This window comes from Echiichthys vipera (genome assembly GCF_963691815.1).
Source record: "Echiichthys vipera genome assembly, chromosome: 10".
In the NCBI taxonomy this organism is placed as follows: Eukaryota; Metazoa; Chordata; class Actinopteri; order Perciformes; family Trachinidae; genus Echiichthys; species Echiichthys vipera.
The window spans coordinates 14,614,283-14,628,177 of NC_139835.1; the positions used below are offsets into that span (position 1 = coordinate 14,614,283).

Sequence of the window (13,895 nt, forward strand, 5' to 3'; positions counted from 1 at the left end):
ATTGCACTTTTGTAACTTCACTTACATGATTTTACATGACAGAATTAGAAAATCGGCGTTGTTTTTGTAGTTTAATTTAAGTAAAATGTTGTAGCGTAATCCCCATCTATCCAATTTCAATTCAATTCAATTCAATTTTATTTATAGTGCCAAATCATAACAAAAGTTATCTCAGGACACTTTACAGAGTAAAGGAAATAAAGACACCACATCACATGCAGGCTATAGACATGACTGCATGGAACTGTTTTTCATGTCTCTGACCTATTAATAGGGTCGTGCTTAAATTCCGCATGGATTCTATCAGATGACCACAAATCATATTTAGCCCCTGTACAGACTATTAATAGAATTAATTATCTCTTTATAACCATACGTATAGCCTATTAAGCTACATATTCTGTGAGTGAGTAGCCTGTTTCAAAAAGGCAAAAACAACTGACAACAAAGATCAGAAATAGCATGCAGACATTATTATTAAAGGTAATTTAGCTTATGGAAGTAGGTCGTGGAGGGAACTTTAGCAGCAGCAGTGATCAGGAGCGCGCGTGTTCAGCGCCGACCGATGTTGACCACCAGATGGCGACAAACAGACAAATGTCAAGCCTTCATGAAATGTGATGGTGTATTTCATTATTCCGCACACCATCATCGTACTGTAGTCTTGCATAACAATCATGACAGCGAACCTGGGTTAAGACACACAGCAGGTAAGAAGAAAGTGCAGCTTTAATAGTTGGCATATCCCTTAACGGGGCACTGAGTCGCATGTTATTGTTTGTTTTAGGAGCGAGCTGGCTTCACCAGCAGGCAGTAATATTGTGGCCTATTGAGCAGAGTGTGTTGAGGAAGCTTGAGGCGCTAACTAGCCCCGCTGACAAGTTTGGTGAAATGTGCAAACGAAAGTTTTGTTTTGTTCCTTGTATGTAGTTTGACGTTAGCGAGTGTGTAGGGTTGAATTCTGCACGGCTTATTTATATGAAGACGCGGCGTCATCTGTATATCACAGCAACACACACCAATGTTTGCAGCAACTTGCTAGCAGCAGGATAATTAGCTTCAAACAGGCCGGACGCGTTTGTCAAGTTTGTGCAAGTGAAGGCGAACTTCCTGTCACAGCCCTTCAAAGTACAGCATTTATTAATGCGCTTGTTTTAGTGGTGCCATTGATTTAAATGCAGATATGGCAACGAATTGGATTGCCAGCATGGCCATGGACTGAATTGTAGTTTCGAGGTGAATTATCTTTATCTATTCATGTTAATTTATCTATTATTAATAATAAGTTAATGTGGCCCGGGAAAGGGAAGTTTGGGGTCCCCTGCTAGAGCTATAATATTATTATTATTATTATTATTTATTTAATGCTTAGAACTCTTCGTCTATTTGGTCGACATTGGTTGGTTTTGGAACAGTTATAGTTGTACGTGTGTGTGTGTGTGTGTGTGTGTGTGTGTGTGTGTGTGTGTGTGTGTGTGTGGTGTAGTACTCGGTTTTCTTTTCTAGCCAGTTTCATTTTAAGTGGTGTACCAACTTTTATTTTGAAGGCACATCCGCCTCTCTTCCTATGTTTCTTCTGCTGTTGTAAATGTGATGTAGCAGCGTTGACAAGCGCGGCTACCTAGCTGGCTAGCAAGAGTCTTAACCCACTTAACCTCAGTGACACAGTGAGTGTGTTTACATATGGGACTAAGTGGTTGTTGGTTTGTGTGTGTTTAAACCGTGTCACTTACTTACCGGGTTCCCGGAGGTTAGTCTGCTTTGACTACATTGTCAAACCTTTTTACAAAACGGTCCACAAGTGCTAGGTTAGCTCGCGTTAACGTGACCGTTTTAACATCAAGTGAGTGCTAGTTAACTAATTAGCATAGGTCTTGTTGGAAGGGCAACACCTGTGTAATGTTGCAGCAAAACATGTATACCTGGTCTTTTAACTACTTTTCGGTTCTGGAAATATCACGTTGCTAACGTAGACTGACAGTTAGCCATATTTGAAGGAAATATACAAAAACAATCTGCCTAGCTCATGACTACAGAACATTAACCAAATTCAGAGGACTTGAAATGTTTTACGACTTGGGCTTATAAAAGTAGCACATCATTTCAATAACTTATCAGTTTCATGGGTGCCTGCAGCCATAATAACACTATTGGTTTGTTTTTCTAGCTGTAGTATAGCTAATATTGCTTCTAGTCATATCACACCACACTTATCATTATTCATATATCTATCACCTTAACTCCCATTATTACTACTATTCATATCATTCTAGTATATTAAACTGCCATAATTACTATAGATATAATTACAGTTCATGCTAATTCTGTGATTGCATCCCTGAGTCTTTCTGTCTGTCTTCTTGTCTCTCTTCTTCCCCCAACTGGTCAAGACAGAATGGCCGTCCTCCATAGAGCTGGGTCTGTTTGACGTTCCTGCCTGTTAAAAGGAGGGTTTTCGTTGCCACTGCACAACATAGCTGTATAAACATTAGATATAAATATTATTATTACTATTGTTGTTAAAAATAGTGTGACTAGCGTCTGCTCAAGGAGGAATTGTCTGGTCTCTGTAAATCTTAATTAAGTTTTTGTGGTCTAGACCTGATTTATATGTAAAGTGTCTTGAGATAACGTTTGTTATGATTTGAGACTATAGATAAAATTGAATTAAATTGCTATAGTGTATACTGTATAGAGATGCACCCATCCATTTTTTTCCGATACCATCCCGATACCTGGGCTGAGCGTATCAGCCGATACCAGATACCGATCCGATCCTACTGTTTATGAATGACGTTTATACCTTGCCATGTGAGTGAAGGCATCAGGCTTGACATAAACATTTAGCCTTGTTAAAAAAAGGTAACAAATTAACACAGATAAACATTTTCTTAATATTATTTATTAACAAGTAACAAAGTGTACATTAGCAGCAAAAATAAATAAATAACACTTCCATGTAAAGTGCACTGCAAACAGATATTTTCAAATGTAATGTAATATATAGCAGCTGCCTGAAACCCAACAAACAACGGCATGCTGCATCAGCCTCATTCATCCAATATCCGATCCAGCCAATTAGTCAATATCAATGCCGATCAGATCCGGATCAGATGCAGATCTTGGTGGTGGTCGCAAATATTCAAAGAAGAACTTTGAAGGCCGAAGTGGAGAAGGCTTCCATGTGAACAGCAGTTCACATATAACTAATACTGTATAGTACATTTTGTAAGATAAGATCACAGAAACAACAGCTGACCCAGTTAAAAAGCTACTACATTACTGAGATGAGGCCCTGTTTGTGCAATAGATGTGGAACTGATTGGGATCATAATTCTTAATGTTGTGTAAGATAGTAAGACATGTTCTTAGAGCTAGCCTTATATATTTGTTAAACTTGAACTTGAGTGAAATGCAGTACACTGTATTATATAGACTTCCTGAATGCACTTCCACCCTCAAAAAAGCCAGTTTGAGGGTGGAAGTGTGTGATTTGGGACACAGCAAGTGAGTAGGAAGCAGTGACTGATTGGATTATTTCATACACAGACCATGAATCGCAATGGAAATATCTTTTGGACTTTTGTTATTGTTGTTTTTGTTGTGTGTGACTTTCAGAGGTGAGAGACTCAAGTCTCAAATTTCAGGTTTTGAGACTTGCTTGACTAACATTGATAAAAGACTTGACTTGGCTTTGACGTGGTACTGTATACATGACTTTGGATTTGACTTAAACATAAGAAAGATGTCTTGACTTTTTTCAAATTAAATTGGCAGCTTTCTATATTAAGAATTTACATTTTGTTTTTGAAATATGACTGTGATATGACTTACTGCAATGCAAACAAACCTGGCAACTATTAGGAACCCAACAGAGGCTAAAGGTGTGAGTAGGCTGCAACAGTTTTCATTAATATTGGAAATAAAACGTAACTTCACGTGACCACTGATTTAAATGTGAAAACTTTGGTAGATCATGAGAATTTCATGACATGACATGACTTGACTTGACTTGACCTGACCTATAGCAGGGACTCAACTCAACTTGCTTAATTCCCAACACAGTAACTTGGGACTTGCTTAAGACCTGAAGGTTAAGACTTTAAAACATTGCTCAGGACTTGCATATGGGTGACTTACATCCTCATGATGTCAAATAAAATAAATAAATATGTAGTGAGTATGTTTGGTAATTAGCTTGCCAACATTATCCAGTCATTTATTTTTCTTTCTTTTTACAGTCTCAAGAACTAATCTATGTAAGATGAGCACTGAGGACAAGTTGGAGGGTATGCTGCTGAAGTGCAGCAGTGGAGGAATAGACGGAGGAGGGAGAGTCGGGTTGGGCAGCGGAGGAGGTCTGGTGGTGATGACCCTGGGGGAACGATCGCTGGCAAACCACCCTCTGCTGGCCGAGGATGAGGACGACGACGACGACGACGATGATGATGATGATGATGATGAAGAAGAAGAAGATGAGGATTTGACTGGGAGTTCGCTGGTTACACATGACCTGGTCCCTCCAGAGCAGCTGATGATGCAGGAGGAGATGACAAAGAATGGTAGAGGAGGAGAGGAGGAGGGAGGAGGCGAGGAGGGAGTGCATTTCCCCCTAAAACTCACCAATAAGTTGCCCTGCTTGCTTCATATGCCAGTGAGTTCATGCTGGTTAACAAGTAGTTTATGTATTGATAAGATTATTTGTGTGGATAATGTACTGATGCTCTCCACGCCATTATAGGGAGTCTCCTTTCAGGTCATGTCATCCAAGGCAATGTTTGTTATGGGAAATCAGTTCTTTCAACACTGAACATTAACCGGTATTGACACGCATATGAAAACAATCCTTGGCCCACTTAACTGCTGTTGACACTCGTGAACTGGTTTAGAGCAGGTTTGAAAAACGATGCCAAAGAAGTATTTAGGAACAGTGATTACATATAGTTAAAATAACAGTCTGAAATGGATGGTTGCATTTAAAATTTTAAAGTGGTACTTACATACATCAAATAAGCCATCAAGACAGTTTTTTTCGTTTACCAACTATTAACGGAGAAATCTGGTGGAGTCGCCAACAGTCGGAAGTGGCTAACACTGATTAGCTTGGGGTATTATGGTGAAGGCATTAAAATGGCTTTTTTTTAACCACTAATACGGCTCAAAATAACACCAAAGCTCTACAGTAGTATGATAAAAGTCCTTACACATAAAACGATGCACCAATGGGCTCTTTCCTTTTGAATTGCATTTGGTAATCAACTTGAATGGACTTTACTACAAGAGGAGCTGGTACCGGAGCCAGTTGAGAAGTCTTTCAAAACACTCTTTTAATAAACTCCAGGTTCACTAACTATGTTGTTGGTGCTTAATTTTATGTGTATGGACATTTATCATACTACTGTAGAGGTTTGGTGTTATTTTGAGCAGTATTAGTGGTTAAAAAAGCCGCTTGCTAATCAGTTTTAGCCACGTCCGGCTGTTAGCGACTCTCCCGCATTTCTCCGTTAATAGTTGATACATGAAAAAAACTGTCTCGATGGCTTATTTGATGTATGTAAGTGCCAAAAGAGACCATGGGATGATTTTGCCGGATTACACTTTTAAGGACAGTGACAGTGTGTATGCCACAAATACTGTATAATTAGAAAGCTTGTGACACAGAACATCATCAAAATAACCTTAAACATTAAGGATAATATATTGTATAATAACCACCTCACTCCCCCTGTGTACCTGGTTCGGATTCATAGTTAAAAAAAAAAAAAAGGAAAAAAAGTCAGGAGCCTTTACAGAGGGGGAGGCATTAGCTGAAATGTTTGTGTTTTTGAATTTTTCATGGATAAAGGTACAGCACATGGAAATTTAAGACTATTTCATACTGTGAGTTTAAACGTGGAGGATATCTTGTACCGATGAACAGGATCAGGCTTACGGCTGCTAAATTCCTCTTTATTACAACTTTGATGTTATATCTGTAGTTTTGGTCATTATTTCTGTCTGTAAGAAAGACATTGTACTCAACAAGTAATTTGCTAAAATCTTGAAACATGGCACATCATTTAAAACAAGTCATATGAAAGATCTAGTTGATTATCCTCTGCTTGTCTTATTGCACCAGCCTGACCCTGATAAGCTGTTGGATGAGTGGGTAGGTCATGTGCTTGTTTAATGTCTTTCCTATCTATGGTCCTACTTTTACAGTTGAGCATCAAGCAGGAACTGAAGATGTCTGAGACTTCGGTCCAAATAAAGGACAAAAAAGAAGTTAAGGACGGTGTGACGGTGTGTCCTAAGAAGAAAAAGAGAAAGCAGCGTTCACCAGCAAAGGTGCAGGTCAATTTTATCTCAGGAATCCCATTTTTTTTAAATGGCCTGACATGTGCATGTGTGTGAAAGTTTTTAACAACTGTAAAAGTGACTTAAATACTAATAGTGTATATGTCTTTGTTCCCTTTGCTGTTGTAGATCCTCAGCATCAATGATGATGGATCATTGGGCATACAAAGCCCCAAGTGTCACGTCTGTGTCCACTGTAATGCTGCATTCAGAACCAACTACCATCTACAGAGGCATGTCTTCATCCACACTGGTATGAATTACATGTTTTAAAACGTCATTATATTGTTTTTTTGCTCTGGAATTAGCCATCATATTTAAAGTAGATGAAAAGCTGCCTTAAGTATGATATGACAAATAGTATCTATATTATTTATATACTGATTTACTATTCAAACTCCAGGGGAGAAGCCATTCCAGTGCAGCCAGTGTGATATGCGTTTCATTCAGAAGTATCTCCTCCAGAGACACGAGAAGATCCACACTGGTGAGTGAAGAATGAATGCAATCAGTATGGATTAGGATTTTATTGTGTTTCATTGTAAGTGAGTCTTTGTCCCTTTTTTTGTCTCTGTGTAGGTGAAAAGCCTTTCCGCTGTGACGAGTGTGGGATGAGGTTCATCCAGAAGTACCACATGGAGAGACACAAAAGGACTCACAGCGGAGAGAAGCCTTACCAGTGTGACTACTGTCACCAGGTAAGTTCTGTTGTTTGCTTGGAAAATAGTGCACATGTAAGCAACAAGGCAATTAGGTATTGATAACAGCATAAAATCTAAATTAGTGCTCATATCATTGCTGGACTACAGGATGTTAACACAGAACGTACATAGTGAACTGATGAAAATTCTAGCCAAAGTCTCTGTATAGTTTACCCAGTAAATAAATGTTCTTTATATGAGACTTTGAACAATAATATAGCACCTAAAGACTATTTTCTATGAAGTGATACAGTGCAGGAGTAATGGCTTCCTGAGCAGAGAAGTCACACTCTGCTGTGTGTGTGGTAATCAAGAGTTTCTCTGTTCCTTGTTTTGCGAGCCTGTCCGCCACACATGCATGTTAGTGCATGTGCGTCTCTCTCTTTGAAACTTTGTTTTGGTCCAATATGCTGGTGCGACATCTAGTGGTTCAGGATGTTGTATAGAATCTTTAAAGGAGTTGCAAAGAAAGGCCACAGGAAGTTCAATGTTTGTATAGCCTCACCTAAGGTTTCTCACTACTTTGCATTGGTTTACTGGTACAATAATAAATATATATATTTGTCTTCTTTCCACAGTACTTCTCCAGAACTGACCGGGTTTTAAAGCACAGACGAATGTGTCACGAGAACCGAGAGAGAAAGGCAAACAAGGCAGCTAGTAAAGTCGGGCCTTTGCGTGAAGCAGATTCTTTGGGCTTCCCCTTTCTTGCCAATGAGTGTTCCCTGCCCAAGAAAAAGCGTCAAAAGTGTTTAGACAAGAGTTCAGGCGCTTCCAGTGCTACCCAAACAGACGGGAAAACCGTCACTGTTGTCGAATTTGAGGAGAAGGAGGAGCAGAGACAAAATAAAATTGAAGGTCTGCCTCTCTATGCCGTGTCCTCCAAAGTCAAACACGAGTATGTGATTGCAGATTACTCCGTGGAACTTCCTGAAGAAACAGCTAGCCAACACCAAGAGGGAGACGTGTCATCAGAAGACACGACTCCTCCCAAACTAGTCCTGAAGAAAGTCCCCAAGAGGAGTCTTAAACAACCCAGTGAACCAACTCCTCCCTGCCTGTCCACTTTGTCTTCCTTTGAGGAAAATGCTAAGGTCACGCAGTACACATTTGAAATCGTGGACAAGCAAGGGCTTTTAGAAGTAGAAAGCAACACTGAACTCGAGTCAGCTGAAACTCTTCAAGGAGGACCGACGAAGCCAGCAGCCGGCAGCACAAACTACGACGACGCCATGCAATTTCTCAAGAAGAAGCGTTATCTTCAGGCTGCGATGGCTAACAACAGCGGGGATTACGGCCTAAACACGAGCAGCATTTCATCTCAGCCACCTGTTACACAAACTGTAGTATCGTCCGTCATTGAGGAGACTGTCCCGGCCACCATTCTCGAGCCTCCGCCCATTAACACAGATATTAAAGCCACACATGACAAGAGCGTGTTGCCAGATGAGGTTCTTCAGACGCTGTTGGACCATTACTCCAACAAAGCAAACGGGCAATCGGAAATTTCCTTCAGTGTGGCCGACACAGAGGTGACGTCGAGCATATCCATTAATTCCTCTGATGTTTCAGACAGCAGTCCCGTGGAGAGCCTCGGAACCTCGAGTGCCCAGGCTCAGCCGGCTACTGAGAAGGTCAGCCTCTTGCAAGAATACTCAAAGTTTCTCCAGCAAGCACTGGAGAGGACCAGCCAGAACGATAGCTACCTGACCAGCCAGAGCCTCAGCTTGGTCTCCGAAAATCCCACCTTAGCCGGACAACCTCTGTTCTCCACCGAGAAACAGTTTCCTTCCCCGAGCAGGTTTAAATCGGGGATGAGCTCTCCGTTAAGGTCCACTTTAGAGAAACCTCACTTTGGATTACTGGTCGGGGACACTCAGCACTCATTTTCATTTTCAGGAGATGAGACTACCCCTCCGTCTGCGGTGTCCCCAGCAGAGGAGGACTTTCTGGAGCAGGTCTCACCCTCCAAAAAGACAGACTCTTCACAAGGCATACTGCAGACCTTTCAAATAAACTCATTCGATCAGAATTTTAAATCTCATTTCCAGACGTCAAGATCGGGATCCTCTTCACAGTTTACTGTTGCCAATGGACAGTTGAGTCTGCGTGGACACAGCACAGACTTCTCAGAGTTCCCCTTAGTCAGAGTCACTGAGACCAGGTCTCAACTGAACTCCTCCCCTGACGTTTCATCCAGTGAAACGTTTGGCTGAAGGGAGGGGCGAAGAATTCATTTCTGTTAATAATTTCAGCGGCACTTTATCTCATGTCTGTTGTTTTGCCAACTATGTGCTCTTTCTCAAAGCATTTTGTTCTAAAACATATTAATGTTTTGTTTTTTTGTTAATTGCATCCTCAAAGAATGGAAATACGAAAAAAAAAAAATCATAATTAGCACTTCCCCTTTAAAAAAAAAATCTAATGGCGCATGTGTATATTTCTTGCTCCAGAATGTACATTGAGAGATGAAGTGACCAAAGTGTAATGCAAGAGAGTGAAATATTCTCTTAAACCATGGACACAGAGTTTATGTTTGTCAATCAGTTTGCCTTGCACAAAAATGATCAAGTCACGTCTTGCTGCTTAATGCAATATTTCCACTCATTATTACATAGGCCCTATTTATAAATGCCTTTTGCTCTTACTGTAGCTACCTCCCCCTGCTGTTTAGAACTCATGACACCACGATTAGAACATAACTGATTCTTCACTTTATGTTGAAGTCACTTTACTGTCAGCTGAGATGGGTGTGTAATGAATGCTACAGGAAAGATTTAGCTGATTGTATTCATCTGATGTGGAATCTAGTTTGTTTTCAATTCACAGATTGGGCCTAATTTGGTCGGTGTGATGGCCAAAAAGCAAATATGAATGAATTCCTTAATGTATTCCCTTTGTCCTTAAATTTCGTGGCACATACTTTTGTGACTCTGGTGTGAAATATTCAGTGTTTTGGGGTTGGGTGATATGATAAATTCTTCTACTCGGTAGTTGTCAATATCAGAGAGCAGGCCATTAAATTAGCCAAATAAAATGACAAAAAACAAAAAACGCAACTTAACCAAACCAAGCTGATATATTCTGTCCAATCACCCAATAATATTAAAAAAGTAATAAAATTACTTAAGAGGATTGTGCTTAATTTTTTGCACAATTTGCACAATTGGTCACTACAGGGAATGTAGTATGTTCTTTGAGATATGGGTTATTTCAATTAAAGATGATGCTTTCGTCACTTCCAACGCAGCTCTTTTTATAGTACTTAGATAGTTTTCCTTGGAAGATGCACAGGTTTCGGGGAAACAACAATGTTATCAGAGCCCCTTGTATCGATTGGAACTCAAAGCTTTCAATCAAGGCTATATTCCCACTTTTATTAGTTTTCTATCTGTGCCTTTCTTTTTCTTTCTCATTCCAGGCTTTCCTTTTCTCATTCCTGTATAACATTTCTGTTTTTTGTCCTAGTGCTCTAAGGTTACTAATTCCACTTGCACAATAACAGCAAACACATAAGCTATCAACCTATTCAGTCTGTAATACGTTGGGAACTGAGAGCTTTATTTAATTTTGCCCAGAATATTTTATTATTTTAGCAAAAAATAGCACCAAGATAAATTATCTGGTTGGAAGGAAATATCAATTATCATTGACAGCACTGCAATATATGTATATGAGTACAGAATCATGTTTCAATTATCTGTCATTTTGATCATTATCACCTATTTGTGAGAATTCATAAGTTAGCCACACATCTGTCCGGGCCTTGTTGAAAAAGTGCAAAAGAGTGAGGTCTCATCTATACTTCATCACACTGTTGATGGGTTTCCCTCCGTACATGTATGCGTGATATCTTAGGTGCTATTGTGTAAAACACTATTTTATATGCGCCATCAAATTAGGTTTGAAAACGGATGTTAAGCTCCCTCTTGTTACAATTCTACGGACAATCAGGGACAGGCCGCACCCACATTAATCATCAAATGCTTTATTTTTCCTCATTGAACATTCCCACTAGAATGTATAGAAACTGCTGTAAATACATTGTATGTTTATACGTTCTGAGAAGTACTGTTAGATCTTTGTGTCAATATAGAGACGAGGCTTGTGCAAGAGACACTTTGTCAGTGGAAGGCACAAGCATTTATCACATTAACAGTGAATTAATTTTCACTTGCTGACAAGATGCGGCTTTGAGGTTTGTATATATATCTCCCCACAGTTTTTATTTTTGATTTTACAGCTTTATCGATGACTGGTTTAAGTGGATTTTGATTCTTTGTTTTGTAAGTTAATGCAGTTGATTGTGCATTATGATGAGATTTAATGTATTACATCTGTTGGTAATAAAAAAAAAAAGCCCCCACCACCAGAAAATGTTTATGTAAGAGATCATGTAGAGCAAGCGGGTCAGCTCTCTCTACATAATCGTGCTTATTACAAGGCTACTTAAAGAAATCAATAATTTGACACATAATATTGATTAAAAAATTATTTCATTGATTTCAAAATGGTCCTTCAGAGACTCTGATCAGAACTGCGTCCATAGCAACAGTCTGTTCATAGCAGCGTTCTGCGATTCTGAAATCACAGACCGTAGGGTGATGTAAATGATTAATTAGAATCAAGTATTCAACTAAGCTCTGTAAGAATTGGTTTTAGAGTCATACTCCACCTGAAAGCAGTCGTCTTCTGGTATCAAGTATTTCACCTCATCAGCTGTGGTCAGCTTGAATTCATTCAATTCATGCTTTTGGGTGGAGGATTACTCAAATAAGTGTTTCACGGGCTACCCATTTCATTGTAAGCAGTTATTAAAAGCACAGTGCAGACGAGTAATTCTGCTTCTGCAAATTATATCCCATGCATTGTTCATGGAGACGTTTAAATTCAATTAAGCAATTTAAAATGCGGAACTGATGGAAAATCGTGAATTATATCAACAGTACTATATTTTTTTCCTTTTTAATTAACTCTTGTCAGTAACCTGGCCATAAGTGTCCTTGTATAAGCTAGAGTAAAAATGTTTTGTGTAAAAAGATCTGAACTATTGAATTTTTTGATAAAAACTATTTTTGAAACGTCATTTAAGGCACTGATATGTACAGTATATCATTATGCAGTCACTATTGCTACGCTCATTTATCCCTGTACAAGTCGTTTGTGTCAAGATCTTTCAATTGCTGATGAGAATCTCCTTTGACCGTGGCGTTTTCATACTTTTAAAGAACTTGACGAGGCAGCCCTACTGCTTCTCTGTAAGGTCGATCTTAAGTTAGACAGTAAGGATTGTTTGCATGGTCTCTAACTTGTCGGGTCGAGTGAACTTGTTTTATGATTAATGTGCAGCTTTAATTGTAGCTGATTAATTTCAGTCAAGTAACCCATATGATTAGATTTTTGCAATATATTATGATTTGTAAACAATCTGATTAAATTGTTGTTTTGATTGTTGTGCGTCATGTCCTTATAAATAAAATAATTCACATGATTTGACCTTGAATTGTTTTTGATACACGCAAAGGCCATTCAAAATATGTAACTTGGTCTGGGGCAAAATTATTTTGATGGAGAATTTATCAACATTTCTTTCTTTTAGTCGGGGAATCGTCTTTAAATTTCATGTTTTGCCCATCCAAAACTCAATTATTTTAATCTTTACAATGATATAAAGTAGAGAAAAACAGCAAATCCTCACATAGGAGAAGGTGGAAACACAATGGTTGATAGAGTACATTGCCTGTTGCATCATGACATTATTCCATTTACTTACACTTTTTAGATATATTATCTCATATCCTTAATCCACAAATACACACAAAGGATTTGTTAACCGTGTTAAATGTGACTGTACACTGACAGAAATAGTCCGAATCTGTAGGCCTACAAACGGCCTTATGGCCCCAAAACCTATTTTTCCCAAAGCTGGAGTCCACATTTTTATTTTAGGAAATAATTCCACAAATAAAAAAAGATAAGGCTATTGAGTTGTACGTGTGCATTTTTCAGCTTTAATCATTAGTCAACATTCCCTTAGGGCTGGCCAAAACTAACACATGATCCTTGTGCAAAGCAGCAACACACCCTGGAAGTTCAACCAGGCCTATCTAAAGTTACCTGCTGACGTTTCCATGAACAGGGTAACAGCAGGAGGAGCTGGGAGTCCTTGTTCACACTGACTGGAGTCATCTCTGGGGCACAATGGAACAATGAACTGATTTGTCATTCTGATAGCTGATTATTCCTCCTTTTTTCTCTGCGTGGAGTGATATGGGACTATGTGAAAGGTAGGTTTAACTTACTATTGAGTTCAGCTCAGACAAAGATATTCATTTAAATAGCGAACAATTGTATTCAAATAAGACGCCGTATTGCTCACTGCCCCCATTTAAAAGTGAATTCCAGAGACTCAGAGTGGATACTGATGCATATTTGACTTTTTCTACCAGGAAACATTAAACTGACACATTTGTTAATGAGGTTCGGCGTCGCTTCGGCGTTCTCAATGTTCAACGGGCTTAATTGCGGACTATGAGCTAGTTTATACATGTTTGTTTTTTTTAAAAACAGCAGGGTGCCGAAATATTTGATTAACAGCTACATATTGAGGTAAGCTGTGGTTTTAAAAAAATCTGTTCACCGCTGTTTAATACTAATTATATCATGTGTTACCACCAAACCGCAGCCTGTCTAGACTGATATCTTGGTGTAACCCGGCTCTTCTCACGAGCACGCGCCGCTGGATCCGGGTGTCCTCGTGCTGAACCTGTCGCTGTTTACACGAGATAGGCGGACTCTCACTGTCAGTCTCACCTCAAACATCTACCTCACTGATGTTCCGTCACTTATTAATGAATT

The 13,895-nt window shown here is 39.2% G+C and overlaps 1 protein-coding gene across 3 annotated transcripts; it reads left to right on the top strand.

The window, feature by feature from the left end:
• Positions 1-610: 610 nt before the first annotated feature.
• On the top strand, positions 611-12,498 carry znf148 (zinc finger protein 148; the record flags this gene model as incomplete). 3 transcript variants are annotated; one of them, XM_083921446.1, is made up of 7 exons in its annotated part: positions 611-710; positions 4,242-4,654; positions 6,202-6,327; positions 6,466-6,589; positions 6,740-6,823; positions 6,916-7,034; positions 7,616-12,498. In XM_083921446.1, 7 exons carry the CDS (start codon positions 611-613, stop codon positions 9,251-9,253), a joined length of 2,604 nt encoding a protein of 867 aa, XP_083777572.1. In that variant the 3' UTR covers positions 9,254-12,498. The 3 variants fall into 3 exon arrangements, with proteins under 3 accessions (XP_083777572.1, XP_083777573.1, XP_083777574.1); XM_083921447.1 differs by lacking the exon at positions 611-710 and adding an exon at positions 1,583-1,667; XM_083921448.1 differs by lacking the exon at positions 611-710 and having other exon boundaries at positions 4,429-4,562.
• Between the last annotated feature and the right edge of the window lie 1,397 nt (positions 12,499-13,895).